The sequence below is a fragment of the Lissotriton helveticus genome, chromosome 1_1, assembly GCF_964261635.1.
Source record: "Lissotriton helveticus chromosome 1_1, aLisHel1.1, whole genome shotgun sequence".
NCBI lineage: Eukaryota > Metazoa > Chordata > Amphibia > Caudata > Salamandridae > Lissotriton > Lissotriton helveticus.
This window is the reverse complement of record NC_136057.1, coordinates 1,413,211,474-1,413,238,633: the sequence shown is the minus strand read 5'-3', so window position 1 is coordinate 1,413,238,633 and position 27,160 is coordinate 1,413,211,474. Positions and strand designations below refer to the sequence as shown.

Here is a 27,160-nt window from a genome sequence, read left to right as displayed (position 1 = left end):
GCTGGACCCCTGGGTGGAGAGCCCCCCGCTCTCCTGGGCCTGCACCAATGCACATCCTGGGCGAGGTGCTATGTCTCCTCCCCCAGCATGGACAGGGGGAAGCTTCAAAGGCATACCGCCTCTGAGAGCTTCTCCAGACCATTTGCTGTACCCAACAACTGGCCCCCCATCGTTATACCCCCACTCTGGCGGGAAGACTGGCGGGAAAAACTACGTCAGGAAGGAGGGTGTGCCAACCTTTGCCAACTCCACCTCTCAGGTGGAGGAGGCGCGGTGAAGCATGACCCCGGGCTCCGGCCATCTTGTAGATGCGGAGCCCTGCCCAATCCCAGCTAGGCTCCTGCCCCCCTCCCACAGGAGAGGAGCAGGTTAGTGGGTGTCCCCATTGGTCCCTGCCCTTGCCCTACCTGTAATGCCCCTAAATTTAGTATTTAGGGGCTCCCTGAACCTTCGTTCCTCAGATGCCGATACCAACAAGAAGAAAGAAGATCAAGAAGAAGACCCGCCGCACAGCTGCTAACAGGACAACAACAACTGAGCTGGCCCCAGCCCTACTGACCTGTTGATCCTGGACCCTGCTCCTGCCTAATCCCGGCGACCTCCGCGGACAGCAACCTTGGGACACCCAGAACACCTGCCTGCCTTGACCCTCTCGAAGATTGGGACTCCCTACAGCAGAGGCTCTGCTGCAACCACCCACCTGGTGCCAGCCAGGAAGCTCCGGACCAGCCCACTCTGCACCAGCCGAGCCCGGGCCGGGCCAACCTGAACCAAGACCACGAGGACGTCCCCCGGGCGACTGGGACCCAAAGTCCAGTGCCCAATGACCCTCCTCGACGAACCCGCCGACGCCTGCAGACCCCGAACCAGGGGCCCCAACCAACGGCGACCAGCCGAGGGTAAGCTTTCCCGACACCCCGGCGCCCTCCAGCCCCCTGTGCCTCCCTTTGGGGTACTTACCTGTGCTCCAAGATCCCAACTTACCTCTCGAAGTGCTGGTCGCCCCTGTAGAGTCTCCGTCCCCGAGCCTGCAGTCTGTTTCCCTTTTTCAAGATCCTCATTGGATAACATTGAGCGCCCGATGACTCAAAAGCACCCTGCACCCAGCCGCCCGAGTGCCGCTGACTGTGACCTCTCTGTCCTAATCTACTTCCCCCCTTGCCCTGAGTAAGTGACCAGGAGCCCAGCTCCCACAGCTGCATGGCCTGCTAGCCAGCAGCCACCAACCGAAAGCCCCCTGCCTCTCATGGACTAACATCGGGCCTAACTACCTCTGCACCCGGCGACCCCTGTGCCGCTGAGGGTGTACTAACTGTACCTACCTGAACTTGGGGGACCCCTGAGTCTGTGCCCAGAACCTTACCTTCACCAACCAAGTACTCACCTGGAGGCCGGTAATTCACTTACCTGCCATTGTATAACATTGACCCATTTTGACTCGAACATTTTCTAAGTGTGAAGTTTTGAAAATTGAAAATATTCCTATAAAATCAGCCAAAGTCCGAATCCGAAAATATTCACCTGTGACCAGGGGAGAAGCCAGTACTGTACCTTTCAGCCCAGTACTGGACCGCAAAAGTAATCCCTATCGAGTTTACTAGTAACCTGTATTTTTCTCCATAGGAACCCATTATCTGCTTTTCTATGAAATTTCTTCTGAGTGTCTTCTTTTGAAAACTGCAAATATTCTTTAAAAATTGTACAAAATACTGAAACGCAATTACTTACCTTTTTTGAGTTAAGCCCCCAGTGCTGGCCCTAGGAGACTAGTGCTCGGTTACAAAAGTAACGCGATCGTACTTTACCTGCAACCTGAATTTCCTCCCTTTGAATAACATGGTCAGATTTACCTTGAAAAGTTTCTAAGTGTGAACTTTTAAAACAGCTTTATATTCCTGAAAATTCTGCACAGTAACTTTCACGTTTTTGCTAATCTGGTTTCAGTTTAGACCCCCGGACTGAATCTTAGATCTAGTCCTGGGACTACCAAAGTAATCCGTAAAGTAATCAACTGTACTTATCAATGAAAACCCATTGAGTTCAATGCTAGAGTGTGGTTCAGAACTGTGTTGTTTACTGCTTATACTGTAACTATTGTGTGCACAACCTTTATTGCTTCCTTGCTAAGTAATTACATGAGAATACTCACCTCGAGAAAAGTATATTTTTATAACTGTTGGCTCTAAAAATAAAACAACTATATCTTTGGATATACAAACAATTGGCCTGGAGTTCAGTCCTTGAGTGTGTGAAACCTTTTGCTGACTGAGTGTGTATATCAAATGCTTTACACTGTCCTCTGGTACTGCCTTACTCTCGACCAAGCTACCACTTTGGAGAATAAGGTCAGTTCTGACTTTAACCTCTGTTATACCTCTGGGGTTGGTGGACTCTATACACACTGTACTTCCTTCTAGTCCAGTATATATAGAGCCACTTTCTCACAGGTTGTAACACCAAACCATCTTGCCGCTATGCTCGAGATAAAACATTTAGCATCTGAATTTGCATAGCCTCCGGTTACAAACTCAACGTGTCCAAAACACAGATTCTGTGTTTGAATCAGGATTGTAATAACGACTCAAGGCTCATGAAGGAGGTATCATATTTAGGTGTCAAGGTGAGGACATGTCTAAAAACATTAGTGGAGGTCAATTGAGGGTATATTTATTGTAAGGGCAGTGAGGCAGCAATTAGATCGCTGTTAATGCCTGCCTCTTTCATTGGTGGGGTGCTGTAATGTTCTTAAAATACTGATTTTTCCTAGGGTTTTATTATTTTTACAGATCTGTTCCGCTAGAAATTAATCACACTCAACTACAGTTACTTCAATCAATCTGTGCCACATTTTTGTGGGCTCAAGGGAAGCCACGCAGAGCAATGCGGTTTACGACACTACCTCATGAGAACGGTGGATGGGCAGTCCCTGATTTTACGTTATATTACTATGCCTGTATTTTGCAAAATATTAACCGGTGAAGAGTTATTCAATATGGCAGAATCTCCATCTATTTATCAGATGCTTTTAGATACAGACACCAAAAGCCGTTTATTTGTGATGCTGGAGTTCAGTTATTAAAAAAAACTAGATTTAAGGTGTTAAACTCGGCTTATAAGGCCGTTCAAAAACTATATCATTTCGAAAAAAATCTCCTTTTACACTTCAATGTCTGCAACAGGGCTATTACCCTCTATATTTTGGGATAGAACTATAGACAGGAGGAGAAATAAAGGGGTGAAGAAGGATAGAGCCAAATCCCCTTGTTGAAGCTATCAGGAACAAAGCCTGTATAAGCATGCTATATAACCTACTGTTAGATACTCAGACGGATGATTTGAATTCACACAATCTTAAATGGGATAATTGGGTTAGGGTGCCAGGGCACTCAAGTGGAACACACTATTGACTTAGTCTTAGCAAGGAAACTATGTATGTCTGCTAACTTACTATCTCTGCATTGTAAGACAATGTTTAATCTTGACCATACCCCTGCCAAAATGCTGAAGTGGGGAGGGGTAAATGATGGGAAATGTTTTCGCTGTGGTGGGGATGATGCGGATATAGTTCATAGATTCTATGCATGTGGTCAATTGAGTATTTTTTTGATGCATCTTGATACATTTCTCTCCGAAATAACTGGGGTATTGGTTAAAATAACGTCCTATATGCTCCTGGGGATAGACGAGAATGTAAGAAGTGGGCAGTTAGCATTAAAATTTAGGTATCTAATTTTTCTAGCCACTGCCATAGCCAGATTATGTATTGCATCTATGTGGTTGCAGAAGGACGCTCCGACCTTCAAGTTGTGGAGAGCTAGATTTTTTACTATTTTTGATCTAGAATATAGTTTATATGCTCTTAAAGGTCCGAGAAAACGAAACCTGGGTATGGAAAAATGGGGTCCAGTGACATGAAAGATTGAATATTTATCAACCCTCTATGAACTTTTAATGATTGTCAAGCATTATTTATGATGATGTATTATTGTATGGATATCAACTATAGGCTTTTCTACACTGTGATTTATATTTGTATGGAATTATCATGGATTGACAATAAATAAATAAAAAAATAAGTGGATCCACGGTAGTGCACATGGTGAGAGCCCTCTTGGGTAGGAATCGTAGGATTAAAGGTGCTCGTCGGTAATATGAAGTTGTAGAGGACAGATGGCAGTTAAAGGATCTGGCTGTGGCTGATGCTGGAAATTTACAGAGAAGCGTCTGCATAAGTTCTGATGATTGCCAGGGGTTTTGAGAGAAGGGTCATATTATGTTCTTTTGCTATCTCCTGTAAATATATATGCGGTTGACATGCCAAAGGTATTTGGCAGTTTTAAAATATGTTTCAGCACATAAGAGATTAAAACATCTCGCAGTTTTGTACAACATAATCTCAAGAAAGAGGCAGTCCTTTGAAGGGCAGGATTGAGCTTTATGTGACTATATAGCCATCACGGAGGGACCCTCCACTATGCTAACGCTTCCCGTGGACAATCACAAAAGCCCTCATTGGTTGAGGGTGTCTGATGATAGAAAAGCTGGCTGCTTTCTACAGTACATTAGGTATTTCTTATTAAACCCCACCCCATATATCCTGCTTGAAAATAGGATAACAGCTTCTAAATGTTTATTTCTAAATGAATGACAGGAAACTTTAACAAGGAAAGAGACTTAGAGAGAATGTATCAAAAATCATTGCTGGTTGTTAGGAGTTATGCTCTGCTTAAACCACATCGATGATTCCCTTCTAGCTGGTTGACATTGCCTTTAATTGCACATGCCAACATGGAAGTTTCATGATGCCTGTTGTGTGCACTTCCTCATGAAGTTTAGGGTTAGTTATCTATTGATGCCACCCCGCGCTTATCTCAGTTCCTCCCCACCACACTGCACATCTTTAGTTTCTTATGAGCAATCTTGCGTGCAGCTCTCCCACAGTGTTTTATAAGAGTGTTCAGCATCAAACTCGTTGAAACTAGTAGTTCATCTCTTGTTATGCACCATCATCTGTACATGCCTGCCAGCCATCATAAGGCATCCACGCACCTTTTATGCAGTCTTTTACAGGGTAAAGGATATGTCTACGCTCCCCTTCTTTCTCGTAATTCTGGGCAATGCCCCTTATCCTAACAACAAGGCACAGATGTAGCAGGATTTTTTCAAAGTGCATGAGATCTGTATTCAATCGAGCCATTTTGGGGGCGAGGTGTATTGAGGGAGTCTCTTGGTGAGTTGGGAGTCTATATAGTTCAGAAGAGGTTTGTTCCCCAGGACCCAGATTTCTACTTGTCAACTGGGACAGTTGTTGGGCTGGATATCCGGTCATTGATAAGCAAATGTGCTGCTCTGTAGTACAGTGTTAAGTCTGCCATACCCAGCTCGCATTCTCAAATCGATTTACAACAATTAGGGAAAACCACGATATGGGCCCTCACTGCCATAGAAACACTTACAGTTGTTGAGTTAACATTAAGACAGTAGTATGCAAAAGGGATCATTTTGAAGAATGTCAATGATTTTAGATAGGAGTGTCATCTTAGTGAAGGCAATTCTCCCCTATATTGACACTGGGGGTCTAGACCACTGAAGTGTGCCTTTACACATGTGGTCTAGCAGTGGTTGTACACTCTTGGTTCTTGCAACCAATCCTTATTTTTTCCATTTTCGATGTCTAGGTATGTGAAGAATCTCTCAGAAATTATGATCCTCTCTGTCAGGCCTCCTTCCCTCCCCTACTGTGTGATTTAGGGGAAATAGTCTTGTTCACATTTATTCTGAGGCTGGAGTGGTCCTCGAATATATTTAGACTGTTGTATTGCCGTGGAGATCTCAGGGTTACTCAAGTAAACGAGGAGATAATCATCAGAAAGGGATACCTTATCTTCAATGTTCTACCTGAGATGTGCTCTTTCTGAGTTGTTGTGCCAGTGGTTCAATGGCTAGAGTAAATTTTACTTTACTGTGGTAATAAACTGGAATTGGACCTTTGCTTTGTAGTAGTAAATGTGTGAATGTGAAATTTAGTACAGTTGCTTTAAAAACAAGCATCGGCATAGCCAATAGGTCTCGCCTTTGGGACCTTATGAGTATTTAGTTATGTAGCACAATATCCTTGATGCAACAACATCAATGCATGGCTAAACACTTATAAGGTCCCAAAGGCGAAACCTATTGGCTATGCCAATTCTTGTTTCTTTTTCAAATAGCATTCATGAGAGCACATTTTCTTGTTCTTTCTTTAGTTTGCTGTTTCTCCTGTCAAACCTCGCCCCTATGCTTTTCATGTTGCTGTTACCTGACACCCACCTCTCATCTTCTGCTTCCTCCACCCCTCCCTGCCTCTTTTAATTTTACTTTTCAAGCCCTAAATCGCACTCCCCTGCCTCTTGTCAGAGGTAACTTGAAACCCAACCCCCACCCCTACCTGACCCCCTCCGTTCTTCTCACTCGTTTGTCCTCTTTCTATTGCAGTTTTTTCTGTCTTTTAAAAATGTAATTCTTATTGACTGACATTTTGCTACCGAATTAGGAAAGATTTAGTAACACACACACTTATACGCAACATCTTTTTGTTTTGCCAATGCTGTTCTGCATTTGCTACTTTTGCCAGTGTGGAAAATTATTCTTTTTTTTAGTCTTAATAATTTTAGGAATGAAAACACACCCATGCGTTCACAGTAGTAATGTGAAAATAAGTTGTCAACAAGATAATGTGGAATAGTATTTAAAAAAAACATTGGCAAAGCCAATGGGCAGGTCGTGCAATTCAAAGGTGAGACCTACTAGACTAGCCATATTTGAATTTACTGAGCTGAGCTTTGCTATATTTTCTGAAGACCAATAAATCCTTCATATCAACTTATGCTTAATAAAGTCTATATACAAATCCAGCTTTGCCTTTGGCCACATACTTTCAGCTTTGTTTTTATTGAGACTTAAGTTGAACATTTCTTGCTCTGCAACACTGAGCCCTAATCCATTATGGGTATTTTTAACCATTTTTCTGTTCTAGGAATCATTCTCCGAGCACCTGGGCTTTACTGGGGGGATCGTTCAGGGGTAAGTGTTTTTTGGCATAACAGGTTTGTCTGTGAAAGTTAAACCATACCTTGATTCTTTTAGCCACAGGAGTTAGTGGCATCTGTGTGGTTTCACATAAGTAGCTACATAGCGCAGTAAAAATGTGTTTCCTTTTCTGCTGTGTGTGACTGTAGAGCAGAGATATCCAGAAAGGCCAAATTCATCTCAGAATTTCACTATATCAAATGTAGAAACTATTCATCTAAATCGAACCCATTTACATAGTTTGTGGTTCTCATAAAAATGTGCCCTACCAGACCTGGATGTTTATGCTTTGGAATGCTGAGCATATGTGCCTAGTGTCTATCTGTAAAACAAGGACTCACGATCAAGTATTTTTGTTTCCCACTTTCTAGGTTAGAGTCCTGTTTCACATGGTCCTTGCAATACTTTTAAAATGGGCTGAAAATTTAACTTGTTAAAATATGTTTGTAATTTTCATTTTGTCTTCTACACTAGTCTGTGAAGGAAACTGGGTTTTTGTTGCAGTAATCCCCCCACCTTTTTGCCTGGTAGTTGGTGCAACTTTGACTGAAGTGCACTGGGTCTCTGCTAACCAGGTCCCCTGTGCCATTGTTCTCTCCTCAAAATAAGACAACCGGTCAATTGATCCCCAAGTGACCAGGCCATCTGATTGACTACTAGCCGCGGATTCCTTAAAGTAGAATTATCCCCAGGCGTGAGACTGGATCTAAAAACTTTTTTGCTACAGCATCCCTGCGCGCTGGGGGGGACAGCATCACGCGACTCTGCCCAGGTGTCGTCCGCGCACGTGACGTCAGCGAGGTCATATTAGTCCCACCCCGGTGCGCCTACGTCAATTTTTTTCCTTTTCCGCGTGCAACGCGGATCCGGTCTATGTTCCGCGCCTGTTTAGGCCATTTTTCTTTCACTATTGTGGTTATCTGTGTGAAATGCCTTTGGGTTTTAAGACTTGCACGTCGTGAGGACGCCTTGTGTCTACGACGGACCCTCACTTCATTTGCATGTGGTGTTTGGGGGAAGATCACAACTCCACTGATTGTGAGGCATGCCAGGGTAGGAAAGTGGCTCTGTGTATACTGGACCAAAGTAAGGTACAGTGTGAATAGAGGCCCCAGTCCCCAGAGGTTTGGCAGAGGCTAAAGTTAGATATAGCCTTACTCTCTAAAGTGGTAGCTTGGTCGAGCAGTAAGGTAATATCAGAGAACAGTGTAAAGCATTTGTTGTACACACTCAGTCAGCAAATGGTCTCACACACTCAAGAACTGAACTCTAGGCCAATTGTTTTGTATCAAAAGATATAGTTGTTTTATTTTAGAACCAATGAGGTATCAAAATATACTTTCTCAGGATGAGTTACTTTAGTTAAATACTTTCAAATAGGCAATAGACTTTTTGAAGATGACACTTCAAAACTTTTTCAGTTGAAATTACCAATGTTATCCTATGGCAGGAAATTCAATTTGCAGGTAAAGTATGTTCACCTTACTCTTGTAATCCAGTACTGGACTCCAAGGTTGAGCACTGGGACCTCTATCTAAAACAGGTAAGTAATTACATTTTGGTTATTAGTACGATTTTTAAAGAATATTTGTAGTTTGCAAAAATCGACACTTAGAAAAACAGTCAATGGTTTCCTATGGAGGAAAATTAAAGTTGCCGGTAAAGTATGTTCACGTTACTTTTGTAATCCTGTACTGGACTCCTAGGTTCAGCACTGGGGCCTCTATCTAAAACAGGTAAGTAATTACGTTTTGGTACTAGGTACGATTTTTAAAGAATATTTGTAGTTTGCAAAAATCGACACTTAAAAGAAGTTTCACAGAAAAACAGTCAATGGTTTCCTATGGAAGAAAATTCAGGTTACTGGTAAGTACGGTTAAAATTACTTTCAGGGTTTGTGCTGGGCTTAAAGGTGCAGCACTGAGGGCTCTCCTGATACCAGGTGAGTAAATCGGAATTAGTTGTTCGGCTGATTTTAGGTGAATATTTTAAAGTTCCAAAACTCCACACTTAGATTTCCAAGTGAAAACCAGTTAATGTTAGCCTATGGAAGAAAAGTGAGTTATCTGCTTTTAGGTAAGTACTTGACTGGCAGAGTAAAGGTTCTGGTCATAGACTCAGGGTCTCCCAGGGTCAGGTAGGTACAGTTGGGGCGAGCTCTGACAGTGAGGGCGGCGAGCAAGATGATGGGCATGATGGCCTCATGCATACACATAGTGCAGAATGTACGACTCCACATGAGACCACTCCAGGAGTGTCTACAGGACCAATGGTCACAAGCTACATGTTGTTGGGAAGACCTAGTGGTTGTAACGCACGCAGTGCACAAGGAGATATCATGGTGGAACAAAGGATACATAACAAAAGGGAAACCTCTAACACCACCAACACCAACTGTGACCATCACCACAGATGCATCCCAGAAGGGATGGGGAGCACACATGAAAAAACTCAGTGAGGGGTCTCTGGACACCAGCGGATGCGGTCAAACACATCAATTACCTGGAACTAAAGACCGTTTTCCTCGCACTAAAGGCATTCCAATCGAAGCTGTACTACCAGTGTTGATCCAGACAGACAACACAACAGCGATGTTCTACATAAACAAGCAGGGAGGAACACAATCAGCCCCGCTGTCAGAACTAGCGCAGGAAATATGGAGATGGGGCCATCCCACTAAAAATAGATCTACTGGCGATTCATTTACCAGGGAAGGTCAACGTGGAAGCGGACTGGCTCAGCAGACAGACATCGGCTTCCCACAAATGGGAGCTCAATGCCCAAGAGACAAAGAGACTGTTCGACAGGTGGGGAACACCATCGATAGACCTGTTTGCAACACACCAGAATGCAAAATGCCAGCACTTCGCATCCAGGCAACCAGGGGAAGGGTCACTGGGGAATGCCCTATGGATAAGCTGGTCAAAGACATTTGCTTACGCTTTTCCGCCGATCCCCCTGATAAACAAGGTATTCAGCAAGTGCAGAACGAGCAACATGACCCTGATACTGGTCGCACCACAGTGGGCCAGACAGACCTGGTACTCGCAGATTATGGAGATGAGACAGAGGGCACCACACAGATTTGGGAGAAGGAAAGACCTACTCTCTATGCAAAACGGAGAGGTGTTACATCCCGAGCCGGAAAGCCTCAGCCTGGCAGCCTGGCTCCTGAGGACATAGAGTTCGCACACCTTAAATTACCTGAGAGCCCCCTGAAGGTACTTCGAGAGGCAAGAAGACCTAGCACGCAGAAGTGCTCCGTGGCCAAATGGAAGAGGTTCACACTATGGTGCAGAAAGGAAAAACTGCACAACAAGATGACAAGAGACTCAACAGTGCTTAAATACCTCACGCACCTGCTCGAGGCTAATCTGAGCTCATCCTCGCTAAGGGTACACCTGGCAGCCATAGTCGCTAACATTAGAGGAGAGACAGGCAAAAGCTTCTTTACTTCACAAATTGTAAAAAGGTTCTTGGAAGGTGCAAAGAGGATCGCACCGCCAAAGAGGTTACTAGCACCAGCGTGGAACCTCAATCTAGTACTGACTGAACTCATGAAAGCGCCCTTTAAAGCGATCCATAAGGCCTCCCTACAAATGCTAACTTTGAAAACAGCTTTCCTGGTGGCAATCACCTCGCTGCGCAGGGTGAGCGAGCTACAGGCGTTAACGCTACAAGAACCCTACATACAAATTCACAACGATAGGGTGGTGCTGAGAACGGACCCACACTTTATGCCAAAGGTGGTGTCTAAGTTCCACATCTACCAAACTATTCAAATACCTAGTTTCTTCCAGAAATCAACGCCAAACGCAGAAAGGGCACTGCACACTCTGGACGCCAGACGTGCAGTCATGCACTACATAGAGAGAACTAAGGATCACAGAAAGCAAAACAATTTTGTGTCATTCGCAGACAGTTTCATGGGAAAAGCAGTTACTAAGGAGACAATTGCACAATGGATCGCACAAGCAATACAATTCTGCCACAAACAAGCTGGGCAAGAACTAGCAGAGGGGCCACAGGCCCATTCAACCAGGAAAAAGGGAGCAACAATAGCCTTCCTGGCTAACACTCCCATTCAGGACATATGCCTGGCGGCAACATGGGCTTCATTGCACACGTTCACAAAATACTACTGTGTGGACATACAAATGAACAAAGAAGCACAAGTAGGACAGAAGGTGCTTCAATACATATTAAAAAATCAAGGCTCATCTTCCACCCAGCCGCCACAATGATAACAAACCGCTACAAAGTCAATGCACAGGATAGTGAATCCAGAAAGATTCACGCTGCAAAACGAATAGTTTCTTACCTGTCGGTGTAGTTTTGCAGCTCGAAGATCTTTCTGGATTCACTAGCGAACCCACCCACATCCGCCAGAAAGATGAGGCTGGAGAAAGAGGTGGTAAAAACAGGAAAAAGACTTAAAAATACTTTTGAAGGAAAAACCGGTAAAACAAAATATTGAAACATTGCCATACAATTCGGAAACAGAACACAAACGGGAAAAAAAGAATCCGAAGATGGCGCCCAAGGGTGGGAGCTTCCGCAGGAAGCATGCCGACGTCACAGGAAGGACACCAAAAGGTGGGACGTCGACGCCCACCTGGGCTACGAAAAAAAAAGAAAAGACTACGATTCCGGACCCAACCACAAGACCGCGGAATAATGTACAGCATAGTGAATCCAGAAAGATCTTCAAGCTGCAAAACTACACCGACAGGTAAGAAACTATTTGTTTCCTGCTTCCCAGTGGACGCACCTCCGGGTGCATCAGCCAGTGTCTTACCTGAAAATATTGGTTTCTGCTCGGGTCGTGGAGGTCATAGAACTGCCGAAGGTCTGAGAGCTGCATAAACCCCTTGAGGTCGAATAAGTGGCCTGCTGATTGGCACGGGGAGGTGCGCCATTGTGAGAAAGCCCACCTGTCCAACCCAGGTTCAAAGTCTGGGTTGTCGAGCAGTGGTGCCATCGGTGAGGGAAAAAAGTAAGCCCCCCGACAAGCGACTGCGTCCCAAACCTTCAAAACGGTGCGAGTGATAAGAGACCTATTAAAATATGTAGGCTTGTCCGCACGTTTCAGGAAGGTAACCCTTCAAAGAGCAGTCTGCGCCATTGCCCGGTCTTGAAAGAGCCATCTCTTTTCCGATTACGTCCAGCTCCACTCAACCTAATATCGGAGTTGAGCTGCTTGGTAGTATTGTAGAAGGTTGGGAATCCCCAGCCCTCCCTCATCCGGGGTGCGATGAGACAGATCCCTGCGTATCCGCGGCAGCGGTCTGGAAGATATATATAGGATTTTAGGCAAAACGGACATTTGATTGCCGCGATGTGGCCTAATAAAGACAGCGGGTATTGCTGCCATCGGCGCAAATCACCCTGCACTTGAGAGGTGATGCGCAAATAGTTCAGAGAGACCGTCTTCTCCATGGATGAGGTTAGGATAATTCCCAAATATGGGATTTCTGAGCAAATTCGAAGGGCTTCATATTCGGGGGGCACGGTCGCCGGCTTAGGAACATTGCCCCCAAGGGGTAGAAGCATGTACTTTCCCGTATTAACTTTAAAGCCCGACACTGCACCAAAGGCCTCCAGCTCCCATAGGAACGCGGGCACGGACTGCTTAGGTGACTCCAGTGCAGCCAGAATATCGTCCGCGTACAAACTAAGCGTATGGCGCTCCCCGTAAACCCCCCCCCCCCCCCCCCCCCCGGATGTCCGGGTTATCCCTGTCTCGTTCCTCTCTGGATGTCAAATGGGCGTGATTGCGTGTCATTCACCCGGATCGATGCCCTCGGCGCAATATAGCAACTCGCGACCCAGGCCCTAAAGCGATCCCCGATGCCAAAGTGTGTCAGCACCTTGTCTAAGAACCCCCAGTCCACCCTGTCGAATGCCTTCTCGGCGTCGACCGAGAGGAGCATAGCATCCAGCTTGTTATAATGGGCTTTGTCGATGAGGTGCATGAGGCGTTTGGTGTTGTCAATACACTGACGGTTCGGGATAAAGCCAGATTGATCGGGCTCTATAAGGCCGGGCAGCTTCGGACCCAATCTGGAAACCAAAACCCCCGTGAATAGCTTTAGATCCAGGTTGAGTAGGGAGATAGGTCTGTACGCGGAACATTGGGTCACATCTTTCCCCGGTTTGGGCAGCACAATAATGTCTGCTTCTAGCATGTCCTGCGGGATGGAGCCCGGTCACCGAAATGAATTAAGGAGGCGAGTTAAAATGGGCGCTATGAGCGGGCAGAATGATTTATAAAAACCGGCTGAGAAGCCGTCGGGTCCCGGAGATTTCAGCGTTTTAACTCTAGAGATCGCTCCAATGACCTGCTCGATCCTGATAGGCGCATCCAGGGCTGCTGCCCCCGTGGGATTGAGGGCCATGGTTGCCGCTTGGCTAAGGTAGGCCTCGCCCGCCCTATCAACGGTTGGGTCCCTGCTATAAAGGGATGCATAATACTCCCTAAAGGAGTCGGCAATCAAGTCGTCGGTCTCCACCGTCACACCCCGGGCATTTTTGATGGTAGCAATCTTAGCCTGTTGGGTGCGGGCTCTGAGTTTGCTTGCCGGGAGGCGCCCTGTTTTGTTACCCCCTATGTAATAGGAGTACTTAAGCCGCAAGGCCACAAATTCCGCACGGTCCAGGTCCAGGCCCGCAAGTTGTGCCCTAGCAGCTTTCAATTGGTGCCAGATGCTGGGGGCCCCTGTGCGACTATGAACCCATTCAAGCTTCGTGACCTTGGCCGTGAGCAATTCCCTTTGATCCGCTGGCTCCTTATTCTCTGCGGCGGAAAGCGATATCAGCTCTCCCCGCACGACCGCCTTCAGACCCTCTCCAGAGTGCAGGGAGGGGTGTGTCGGGCTGATCATTGGTAAAGAGGTAATCAGAGATACATTTACTAAGCTGTTGATGTACCCCTGCCCTGTGAAGTAGGGATTCTCGTAACCTCCATTTGCCCCTAGTTGTGCGTGTGCGAGGGACAGACAGGGAGAGTGTCACAGCATCCTGATCCGAAAGTGTGGTAGGGACGATTTCCACCTCGTCCACCAACAAGTAGAGTTCCGAGGAGCAAAGAAGGTGTTCTAACCTGGCATACGTGTGGTGTATGTTTGAGTAGAATGTATATTGTGTACTCTTGGGGTGGACCTCTCGCCAAGCATCCAGAAGCCCTCTCCGGCCCAGCCAAGCCCTCCCCATAGGTGACAGTGCCCCTGTCGCGCCATATCGGTGACCTGATCTATCCTGATCCGCATCCATTACAAGATTGAGGTCCCCACCAATGAGAATATGCTTATCCTGATTCAGGAAGACATCCGACACTGCACCCTTAAGAAAGGATTCCTGACCTGCATTAGGAGCGTATAGGGACCCCACAACTAAGGACACGCCTCCCACTGTGAAAGTATGTGGTAGCAGTCTGCCCCTGATCTCCGCCACCTTGTCCCCCACCGAGCCCCGAAAATGTCAAGCTACCAGTTTGGCGACCCCCCCCCGCTTACTTATCCATGTTAGAGGAGTAGTATTGGTGAGGGAAGGCACGGGATCGCATCCTATGCCAGTCCTTAGACAGTAAGTGTGTTTCCTGAATGAGACCGATGGAAGCCCCAGAATTTTGGAGGTAAGACAGAATAGCTCTACGCTTTATGGGATTGTTAAGTCCCTTCACGTTAAGGGTAACTATCTTCACGGTAGGATCCATCCCAGAAGCAGAGTGTGGTAAGACAGCACAGTCTCGAAGTCCCCAGTCGCCACCAGATGTCCTGACAAGAGCCCCCCCAAATGACACAACGGTTCCTGCCCCCTCGCCCCAACCCCCCGACCCCCTCTCCCTGCCCCAACTGTCTCCCCCCCGCCGTCCCCAGCCCCTCCCCTCCCCCCTTCCCTAGCCCTACCCTCCCCCTTCCCTAGCCCTACCCAACGCCCCAGCCCCCCTCTCTAACCCCAACTGGAAACCCCCAACACACAAACCCTTGATCATAGTCCCCGGCCTGATTGTCTGTGCCACAGGCCTCTGCTATCTGTAGTTTCTGCCTCTCCGCGTCTGTCTTCGCGCCAGGATACTCCAGAGTAATTGAGCGCGCTACAAAACCACCCATAACATAACATAACAGGCCCACGGTGAAGTTTATAAGTGGAAGGGACAGTTGTGGCGACCTCAACGGCCCCCCCGCCCGCCTCCCTCCGGAACCAGCTACGCATTAAAGTGAAAGGATCCTACCATTCTCAATCGTCGTTCTCCGGCGGCGATGTGTCTTTGGCAACTTCTTGGATAGCAAGGGTCCTCTCCTGAGCAATAGTGTGTGAGCTGGGCTTCAAGTCTTAGTTTAGAGAACGCCTGCTCCGAATCCGTTGCCAGCCCCCTCGGGCGAGTTGTTGGGACGGCTCCGATAAGGGAGGCTCCTCCGTCTGTGCAATTCCCAGCAGGGCGCAGGTATCCTGGAGCAAACGCAGCTGCTGAAGGGTGCAATTCCATTTGAAGATGAGTCGAAAGGGGTGCCCCCAGGAATAGGGGACCCCCTTGCTGCGCAGGAAGTGCGTAGCCACTTTAAATGCCTTTCTTTTCTGAAGGGTGATAGCTGATAAGTCCTGAAATAAAGCCTCCTGCTTTCCCAGGTAATGGATGGGCTGTTTCCGCTGTGCCTCCGGTAGGATCCACTCTTTTAATGTGAAGTCTCGGAGAAAGGCTAGGATATCTGGGGGAGGCGCCAGCGCCCTACGTGCCAGGCCCACCCTGTGTGCTCTGTCGATCCTGATGTCGAAGTCGGCCTTTTCTCCAATAATGTCCCAAAATAGGCCCTGTAAGTAGCCCGTTATTTTATTTATTTTTAAGAGTTTTATATAGCGCTGCTAGACCCGAAGGTATCAGAGCGCTTTACATGAGGAATTTAGCATTTATCATAGTACAAACGTTACAAAATTTACATGAAAGATCGTTGCGAGGAAGAGGAAAAACAAGGTTATACAAATACATCTAATGATTAGATTATTACAAAAACAGAAGATATTAAGGAGCAATGGGAGCGAGGGAAAATAGGGGTAAGGGAAAAGAGGGAGAAGGGAAACGTGGGAATGAGTGGGAGCAGGGAGAAAGGAACTGACAAAGGACGGAACAAGACGGCAGGTCAGGATCAGAGGAGAGGGTGAGAAGGAAGATGGGGACAAGAAAAGGGGTTCTGGGAGAGGAGGTCATCGGAAGAAGATATAAAGAGACAGCAGCGAAAGAACGAGGAGTGCCATGCACCAATGTCCGGCTGGGTAGGTGACGGCCGCGGGCGCCAGACTCCTCTATAGCCGAACCAAGCGGCTCCACCGGGCATCGGCCATGTCGTCTCAACGTCTTTACATAAGTTTCCACAAAATTATAGAATTACACCAGTTACAAGTTACATGAGGGATTTAGCATATTACAAACGTTACAAAATTTACATGAAAGATCGTTGCGAGGAAGAGGAAAAATAAGGTTATACAGATACATCTAATGATTAGATCATTACAAAAAAAGGAGATGTTAAGGTGCAATGGGAGCGAGGGAAAATAGGGGTCAGGGAAAAGGGGGTGAAGAGAAGGGAAACGTGGGGAATGATTAGGAGCAGGTAGAAAGGAACGGACAAAGGACGGAACAAGATGTCAGGTCAGGATCAGAGGAGAGGGTGAGAAGGAAGATGGGGACAAGAAAAGGGATTCTGAGAGAGGGAGAGGAGGTCCTCGGAGGAAGATATAAAGAGACAGCAGCGAAAGGACGAGGAGTGCCATGCATCAATGTCCGGCTGGGTAGGTGACGGCCGCGGGCGCCAGACTCCTCTATAGCCGAACCAAGCAGCTCCACCAGGCAATGTATGTTATTTAGTCGGGATCTGTTTTCTAGGTCCTCTGCATGGGCTTGTAAGTCAACTTGCTGATCCCTCAGTTTGATGATCTCTTGTTGAAGCTGTTCCACTTCTTCAGACCTTGTTTGGTCGCCTCCTCGTCGACCTCCACTCTCTCCCCCAGGCCGTCGACATCGCGATGCAGCTCCCGCAACTCCCCGGCTAGCTCTTGTTTTAGTGTCCGAAAATCTTCCCGCAGGGAGTTGAACAAAGTCTCCAGAAAAGATTTTGTGATCGGCACCTCGCCATCCCTCGATACTTTGTGCGGCTGTGCCACCGTCGGGGAAGAGGCCCCCCTGTCTCCCTTGAGCTGACCTTTGCCCAACATTTCGGTGAGTGTGCGCTCCCCCTTCTTTCTCGCTCCAGCCATGCTTCACCGTCTGACTTTGCTCCGTCAAACCTTGGGGCGAGCCTTGCCACTGTGCTGTCTCATGGGGGCCCCACACGACCCTCCGTCCTCCGCCGCCTCCCCGTTACAATTCTCTTGTTAAGGCGAGTAGGGGTTCTCCGCGGACGGAGTCGCTGTCTGGACCCCTGCCTGCTGACTCTCCGGGGTCCCCACAGGCTATTCCGAAATAGTGTCCCAGTCCGTCTGAAGTGTATTACGCAACGCCACCGCTGACCCTGCCGTGGATCAGCCGCGGGCGCTCAGGCTCGCACCCACAGTCCAACAAACCAACAAGGCCCAGAGTCCAATAGGCCACCTGCCCTGCCTGCTCAGGCCATCACGCTGACTGCTCATAGCTTCAAAGCCCGGTACTGTCTCTGCTCTCCCTCGTCTCCCTGGGGGGCCTGGTGCGCCTCCTGCCGCTCACCTCCACGGCTGTTTAGGGACCCCGCCAGACACGCTCAAGTGGGAGGACGCTGCCGCCCCATCCAAACCGCCAGATCGCCCTAAATGGCGCCACCGGCGCAACCGTGCAGGTGGGGCTCAATCGCTCTGTCGCCGCTCCGATCTCACCTCAGGAGCCACCAGCGACCGTGCCAAGCGCTGCGATCTGTCAGCAGCAGCAGTGGACCCGGGAAGGGGGGCGCCGGACCAGCCCCTCGGCCACTCACTGCACCTGTTGCCACTAGGCCGGCATCCCCGGGCCCGTTTCCGCACCTCTGGGCCGACTCCACACTCGGCAGCCCGGGGCCGCCGCATGCACTCCTCGGCCACCAGACCGTCGGAATCTAGGCAAAGTCTTTCCCACCAATTCGGCCAGTAACACGCTGCCGGTGTGTCCGCAGGCCCCCGGTCCCCCGGCAGGCGTCCAAGCTCAAGCGGCCCACCTCCGACGAGGATCGCGCCAACAGAGCGCCCTGACAGGGCAGACTGCAAGGGGCTCTCGCAGTTGCTCCCGCGGTTCCGGTGCTGCTCTCACCGTGGCCCCGGTGAGACACAGGCGCCCCCACCTCCCTTACCGTCTCCTGGGAGGGGCACAAAGCCGCAGTCAGGCCCCGGAAGGGACAGTGCACATGGAGCTGTTGCATCCGCTGTCTCCCAGGATGGCGCTGCCGGCACGTCCGTGAGTCCGGGGCTCGACCGCACCTGGCCGCTGCCCTAGTCACCCCCCATGAGGCAGCCTCGATCAGCGGATGCGCCGAGCGCAGTGATCTCTCAGCAGAAGCCTCTAAGGGGGGGGGCACGGACCAGTCCCGCAGCCGCTCGCCGAACTCTTATCGGCTAGGCCCGCATCCCCGGGCTCAATTTCCACGCCGCAAGGCCTGCTTCATGCTCGACCGCCTGGGCTCCCTCGCAACCCCGCCTCGGATCACCGCAAACTCCGTCGTCTGAGGTAAGTCCTCTCCGCCAGACCGGGCACGAAAAGGGAAGACCCTTTGCTGTAGAATCTGTAGACCTCTGGACCCCCGGTGAGCGTCCCGGCTCTCACTGCTCACCCCCGATCAGATTTGCGCTTCCAGGGCGCCATTACATGGCGATCAGCGTCAGCTCGCAGGGGTCCCTCTCAACTGCTCCCACAGCTCCGGTGCAGCTCCCATGATGACCCCGGTGAGTCACCTGCACTCCCGCCGCCTGTACAGATTACCGGGAGGGGGAATGAAGCTATTGTTAGGCCTTGGGAGGATTTGGCACAGGGAGCCTGTGGATTCTGCTGCCGTCTAGGTCGCCATCTTGTCCACGGCCCCGTGCAGGGTGCTTTTGAGCCGTCGGGCGCTCAATGTTAATCAATGGGAGACTTGGAAATGGATCAAAGGCTGCAGGCTCGGGGACGGAGATTCTTCAGGTGCGACCACCACTTCGAGAGGTAAAATGGGATCTTGGCGGATAGGTAGACACCCTGGAGGTGGGCACAGGGGGGCGTGGGGTGCCGGGTGCAGGGGTGTCATTGGATGTCGGAAAATCTTACCCTCAGCTGGTTGCGGTTGGAAGGGTCCCTTGTGGTGAGGCTGCAGACGTCGTCTGGATCGTCGAGGAGGGTCTTTGGGCACACAGGGATGTGTGCCATATCGACTCTGTTTTGTTCTGTACCAAGACACTCAGCCTACAAAGGTAGTGTGTGTGTGTCTGGGCACAGGGCCTCAGGTATCCAGGGCATTGTGACCAGAGAAGACCCCTAAGGGCTGTAGTACTTATTGTGCCAACCTTAGGGTTCCTGTACCCTGACACCCACACACTGCCTTTGCAGGTTGAGTGTCCTGGTGCAGAACTAAACAAAGAGTTGACATGGCACACATCCCTGTGTGCCATGCCCACAAACACACTGCCCTTGCATACATCAGTCACCCCTCTAGCTGGGTGCACTATGCCAGTGGTGTGGGCACAGGTGCATGAGCCCTGTGCCCCTACAGTACCCATGGCCATTCCTGCGCACTGTAAGTGCAGTGATGCCATCAAGAGTATATGGTGCTGGGAGGTTGTCATTACGAACTCCACAGCACCATGATGGCTACACTGAAGACTGAGAAGTTTGATATCAAACTTCTCAACACATTAAACCCACACTGATGCCAGTGTGGGATGTAATGCCAAATGCACGACAGAGGGCAACTCAAAGTTGCCCCCTGAACCTAACCTACAATCCACGTCTTGTCTGAGAGGCTGCCTAGGCTGCCACACAGCAGACATGTTGCTGGACCCCTTGGTAGAGAGCCATCCGCTCTCCTGGGCCTGTAATAATGCACGTTCTGGACGAGGTGCTAGGTCTCCTCCCGCAGGATGGGCAGGGGAAGCTTCAAAGGCATGCCGCCTTTTGTGAGCTTCTCCAGGCCACTTGCTGTACTCAGCAACTTGCCCCCACCAGTTCTGACCCCCACTCTGGCGGGAAGACTGGCAGGAAACCCGAAGGAAGGAAGGGGGTGTGCCAGCCTCTACCAACCCCACCCCTCAGGTGGGGGATGCGGGGTGAAGCATATCTCCGGGCTCTCGCCATCTTGAGGATGGGGAGCCCTGCCCAATCAGAGATAGGCTCCTGCTCCCCTCCCACAGGTGAGGAGCAGGATAGGGGTGTATTCACCCCAGGACAGGGACCCATTGGTCCCTGCCCTTGCCCTACCTGTAACGCCCCTAAATTTAGTATTTAGGGGCACCCTGAACCTTCCTTCCTCACATCCCGATTTGAAACAAGCAAGAAGATCAAGAAATCCGAAGACCTGCCGTACAGCTGCTAACAATAGGACGACAACAACTGACTTGGCCCCAGCCCTAACGGCCTGTTGATCCTTGTACCTGCTCCGCGAAACTCAGACGCCATCCGTGGTCAGCAACATCAAAAACCCCGGAGGACCTGACTGCCTTGAGACTCTACCAAGACTGGGTAGAGCAGTGGTTCTGCTCAAAAAGCAACACCCCTGGTGCCAGCAGGAACCGCGAATCCAGCACACTCTGCACCCGCCGAGCCTGACCCGTGCCTGAGTGGACAAAGACCCTGAGGACGTCACCCCCGGCGATTGTGACCTGAAATCCAGTGTCCAAGGACCCTCCTTGATGACCCAGACAACGCCTGCAGACTCACAACCAGGACCCCTCCAACCGCGACCAGCAGAGGGTAAGATTTTCCCGACGTCAAAAGACACCCCGGGCCCCAACGGTTATGAAAAAAAGACACCCCGGGCCCCACGGCCCCCTGTGCCCAATTCCAGGGTGCCTACCTATCCTGCAAGATCCCAACTTACCCCTCGAAGTGTTGGTCGCTCCTGAAGAATCTCCGTCCCCGAGCCTGTAGCCTTAGTTCATCTTCCAAGTTCTCCATTGAATAACATGAGCGCCCGACGGCTCAAAAGCACCCCGCACCCAGCCATCCGAGTGGCCCTGGCAGTGTAACTTTGTCCTCACCTACTTCCCCATTTGCCCTGAGCAAGTGACCAGGAGCCCAGCTCCCACAGCCGCGTGACCTGCTTGCCAGCAGCCACCAACCGAAGGCCCCCTGCTTCTCATAGGATGACATTGGGCCTAACTACCTCTGCAGCCGGCTGCCCCTGTGCTGCTGAGGGTGTACCAACTGTAACTACCTGACCCTGGGAGACCCCTGAGTGTATGCCCAGAACCTTAACTCTTCCAGTCGAGAACTTACCCAAAAGCTGATAACACTCTTGTTCGAGGCATATGGGCTGCAGACCACACACTTTTGCATTAGATCACCATCTGGTGGTGGGCCCGGATGATTACACTTTGTTGTTGTCTTGGAAGAGTCTTTGTTTGCTGGGTGACTCCTCCCTTAGACCGTAGTGCGCATGGGCATCGACTCCATCCTTAGATAGTTTTTTTCCGCCATCGGGCTCGGATGTGTTCATCGTTCGGTCCCGTTACCGATCTCTTTTCCAATCCATAAATCAATTTACAACATCAAGATAGTCTTCGACACGGATTCCGGTTGCCAGCGTCGAAGAGAGGATCCACTTCTCCATTCCAGCGCTCGTCGGGGCCGTTGAGCCCAACTGCGCCATTGGGCCTTTGGCTCATTGAAAGAACACCGTTCAAGAAGTGCCCTCAGTGTGGACACAAGTTTCCCCACACCGACCTGCATGAGGTTTGCAACTTGTGCTTGTCTCCAGAGCACGAGAGTCGAGACTGTGAGGCCTGCGCTTCGTTCCGGTCCAAGAAGACTATCAGGGACCGTCGAGCTCGAAGAGCTATGGAGCAGTCATCGTCGTCGACACCAGACCTCATCATAGACAAGGCACCGGTCGAGGTAGACGTCGAAGAACAGCAAGAAGACGTCGCTTCCGAGGCAGAAGAGTCAGCTTCCGGAGCTGAGGATTGATCCGAAGATGATGATCTTCTTCCAGCTGGTCAACAGGTCGTGACTAAGAGCGTCGACCCTGTTCACCTCCCCATTCCGGAACAGGGTTCGGTTCCACCCCCACCTTCGGGTCCGGGTGCACACCGATCGAAAACTTCCGACGCCCCACCTTCGGGCTCGGCAGTGAAGAGTGTTAAAAAGCCTCAGTTCGACTCGGGCTCGAGTCAAACCGTCGGTCCCGAAAAACAGAAAGTGCTAAGCCAAAGTCAGCGCCGGCACCAAGACACCCTTCGATACCGAGGGTTACCGAACTGAAACCAAAACCAAGTTCGGCACCAAGAGAAGTTCCGAAATCAAGTTCGGCACTGAAAGAGTTTCCAAGGGTTACCGAAACAAAAACTACTTCGGTACCTAAAAAGTCAAAACCGAAAGCGGTTTCCATAACGAAACACATTTCGGCACCAAGAACGGACGAGTCTTAACACTCTGCAGCCAAAGCTTCGGATCCAAAAAGCGTAGATCCAAGAAAAAAGCAAGATAAATCTTCGGAATCGAAAGCAAGACCCGTTCCAAAGATAATAGACACTGTAAAAACTAAATCTGACGGCTCCAAACAACATATATTGACGCCGAAGAAGGATTTACCTGTAGAAGAGCTTTTCCAGCCTGATGTAAGGCAAAAGATATGCAGTGCCTGAAAAGAGGAAAATGGACTGTCCTAAAACATCTGCTGTTCCTCCAAAGAAGCATATTCAGACTTTACCCACAATACCTCCTTCACCACAAGTAGAAATACTAGATATTTCTCCTGCACACTCACCAGTTAGTACACATAGTATGATACCACAGGAGGAGAATTATGGGGATACATACTCTCAACACAGTTATCAAAAAATACAGGGCATGGATGACCCAGATGATATGGCTGGGTCATCAGGTGACCCATGGGAAGATTACAATGCACCAGATCTATCACAAGACGAGGCATATCCGTCTAGACCATCTCCACCAGATGACGCCATTGGGTTCACACAGCTCATCCATAGAGCAGCTACTTTCCATGGAGTAGACCTGCATACAGATCCAATAGTAGAGGATTTTCTTATGGATACAATGTAAACATCACATAACCCCACTACCACACTGCCAATACTGAATGGAGTGGTAAGACATGCACCAGAAATATTTAAAGATCCAGTCAGGGCCAGGGTAATTAACCCCAGACTGGAAAAGAAATATAAAGCGGCTCCCTCTGATCTGGCATACATTAAGGGACAGTTGCCACTAGATTCGCTGGTAGTGTCAAATGCGAGAAAGAGAGACAATTCGCAGTCAACAGGGGATGCTCCACCCCCTGACAAAGAATCAAAGCTTCTAGATGCCTCAGGGAAGCGCACACTATCACAAGCTGCTAATATATGGAGGATTGCTAACACTCAAGCTCTGTTAGCAAGATACAACAGAGCTCATTATGATGAGCTAGAGTCTCTCATGCAACACCTACCAGAACAATATAAGGCTAGGGCTGCTGATTTAATACAAGAGAGCAAGGTTATAACTAATACCTCCATAAGATGCGCAATAGACACTGCAGATACAGCATCTAGAGCAGTAAATACTGGGGTACTGTTGCGTAGGCATGCATGGCTAAGAATCTCGGGATTCAAACCAGAGGTACAAGCCAGTATACTAAACCAGCCATTTGACCAACAACATCTTTTCGGTTCAAATGTAGATACTGCGCTAGAAAAAAATTTAAAAAGATAGGGATACGGCAAAATTAATGGACGCTTTGCAAACACAAGCCCATAGACCTTCCTTTCGTCACTCCTCCTATAGGGGTGCATCAAAAGGCCTCCAGGCTGACAATACCTCCTCTACTTATGAACAGGCCAACCAAACCTCACCCAGTAAGGGATACTATAGAGGAGGGTATAGAGGAAATAATAATAAGGGCAGAGGCAGAGGCAACAACTATCGCAACGCCTCTACTCCTAAACAGTGACTTCCCTTCCATCCCCCTAGACCATTCCACTCCGGTCGGGGAAGATTACAACAGTTCCTACCTGTCTGGAACTCCATCACCACAGACAGGTGGGTGAGAGAAATAATTCAGGTTATTGCCTGGAGCTCACTTCCACTCTTCCAACAATACCACCCAGACAACGTCCTATGTCACAAGAGCACCTCTTACTACTAAGGCAAAACGTAGATTCACTACTGCAAAAGAATGCAATAGAACCAGTACCAAGGGAACAACAAAACACAGGGGTTTACTCCCTTCATTTTCTCATACCCAAAAAGGATGGGTCTCTCAGACCAATTCTAGATCTAAGACCCCATAACCAGTACATACATTAAGACCACTTTCATATGGTCACATTACAACAAGTTTTACCGTTACTAGAAAAAGGGGGTCTTCCTTGCCACATTAGACCTCAAGGACGCCTACTTCCACATTCCCATTCATCAGTCTCACAGAAAGTACCTAAGATTCGTGCTAGAAGGTCAGCACTACCAATTCAAGGTGCTCCCCTTCGGAGTGACAACAGCACCTCGAGTATTCACAAAGTGCCTAGCGGTAGTAGCAGCACACTTAAGAAGGGACAACATTCATGTATTCCCATATTTAGACGACTGGCTAATAAAATCCAAGTCATACAACCAATGTGTACATCACACGCATCAAACAGTCTGCCTGCTGCACAAGTTGGGGTTTACAGTAAATCAAAACAAGTCGCATCTACAACCGTACCTTTCTGATAGATACATCTGCCGTGTGGATTCCTCACCATGTGAATATCCCCTTGCGTCAGCAACATTCGGAAATTCTTTTTTCGTAGCCTCGCGCCGACGTGGAGTCCTGACGTCATAGAGACACGACCTCGCTCGCGACTCCGCTGACGTCACCGACGCCTACAATAGGCCCACGCCGGCGTGATGACATCAGTTCCCTTTGTTTCGGGATACTCTGTAGCCTTGGTACATTGTTACTTTGTTTCTTCGATTCTCCATTCTCAGATATTTCTGTTCTGCTGTCATGTCGACAAAGAAGACCGGTTTTAAACCTTGCAGAGAACGCGGGAAGATGATGTCCGTTACGGACCCTCACCAAGACTGCATCTGGCGCTTAAGCTCGGATCATGACGTCGATGGATGTTCATCATGTCAAAAGATGAATCCGAAGGCTCTTCGTGAGAGGGAGTCTAAGCTTCTTGTTGCCAAACTTAAAGCGAGTAAGACTAAAAGATCCTCGAAGCATTCGAAGAAGTCGAGGTCGAGATCCAGGTCGAGGTCTCGGGAGGCGTCTGCCTCGAAGTCTTCATCCGATCATGCTTCCAGTTCCCACAAGAAGCATAAGAAGAGGAGACATGGATCCCGTCATCATTCTAGATCGAAGTCTCCCAAGAGGATGAAGTCGAAAGTGATTCCTCCTCAGGAGTCGGTTCGAGAAGGTGAGGCTTCGCCTTCGGAGTCGATGGTCCATTCTCCGACTCCAGTTCCGGATCCGACTCCGGCTCCGTCTCCGGCTCCATCTCCGGCTCCGGAGGACACCGATGGAGTTCCTGTTGCGGAGGAGGTTTCGAATCCTGTTGAGGAAACAGATTCTAACGTGCCTCGAGGTCAGCCTGAGCATCTACCATTCCCGACTCCAGGTCAGGACCCTTCTGCGTTTTTAAACGCGATGTATGGTGTTTTCTCGAGGTCGTGGTACCCCTCTGGAGCACCTTCGGGTCCCATGGGTCCGATGGCTTTTAATTTGGGTGTTCCTCACTCTTATGCTCCGGCACCCTTCATGCCATATATGCCAGCTCCCACTCCACTGTGGCAATACCAGGCTCCACCAAGGTCGACGCCAATATCGACGCCGGCTCGACCGAAGTCGACGACTCCGGTTCCGGCGTCACCGACTCCTTTGGATTCTATGGGGCAGCCTTCCAAGCCCTCGGATTCGATTCCGAAGTCGGCTCCGGCGCCGTCAAATTCGACGTTGGATTCGGCTGCACTTCGGGTCAAAATGAGATCTCGAAGAGAAGCTCAACGACTTCTGGATGAGCAGAGAATTAATGATTCATCTTCTGAGGTGGAGGAAGGTGAGCTGGAAGGGGATTGTTTTGAAGACCTGGCGGATGCTAGTGGTCTTGAGTTTTCTCCGGAGTGGTCTTTGCCTTCTGGACCTGATGCTCCCTCCAGGGATGTTCAACCTTATCATGTTGTCATGAAAAAGGCAGCAGGACTTTTAGGTCTGACTTTGCCCTCTGTCGAGTTTAAATCGAATTTGTTGACAGAGGTCCTCCATTCTCCAAGTTCGTCAGTGGAACCTTTGCTTCCATTTAACGATGCCTTAAAGGATCCCATAATGGAGGTTTGGAAGAAGCCCTTTTCTGCTCCTGCAGTTTCAAAAAGTGTGGCTAGGAGGTATAGAGTGGCTCCTGAGGATCCTGCTTTCTTATCTTCGCATCCTTCCCCCGAAAGTTTGGTGATTCAGGCCGCTTGCTCTAAGAAGTCGGTTGGGGCTTTTCCGCAGGTGCCTGGCGACAAGGAGGCCAAGAAACAAGATCAAGTCGCGAAGAAGATTTTTTCTTCGGCTAGCATGGCTTTGAAATCTTCTAACGCCACTTGCCTCATGGGAAGATACATTCATGCTCTTATGGACTCTATAAGTTCTTTGGTCCCTAAGATTCCTGAGGCTAGTAGAAAGGACTTTGAAGAAGCTTTATCTGACTCTCAGGCAGCGGCTCGTCAGGTCATCCAAAGTGGACTTGATACAACGGATTCTGTGGCAAGGATCATGGGCACGGCGGTTGCCACGAGGCGTTCAGCCTGGTTGAAGTCATCTGACTTTTCAGCGGATGTGCAGTCTGCATTATTGGATTTGCCTTTCGATGGTGAGGGGCTTTTTGGAAAGAAGGCTGACGCGGCCTTGGAGAGATTCAAGGACAGCAGGGCAACTGCTAGATCTCTTGGCCTTCAGGTCAGGGGTTCTACGGCCAGAAAGTTTAGAGGGTTTGGCCGCTCTTCCTT

General features: G+C 49.3%; 1 protein-coding gene across 5 annotated transcripts in view; it reads left to right on the top strand.

Annotated features, from left to right (window-relative positions):
• Positions 1–27,160, top strand: part of SMARCA4 (SWI/SNF related BAF chromatin remodeling complex subunit ATPase 4) — a 778,095-nt gene that overhangs the window by 239,327 nt on the left and 511,608 nt on the right. For all 5 annotated transcript variants that reach the window (XM_078684950.1, XM_078684957.1, XM_078684972.1 and 2 more), the window contains exon 23: positions 7,016–7,062. In XM_078684950.1, the coding sequence (XP_078541076.1) occupies positions 7,016–7,062 (47 nt within the window). The remainder of the gene's footprint in view (positions 1–7,015; positions 7,063–27,160) is intronic.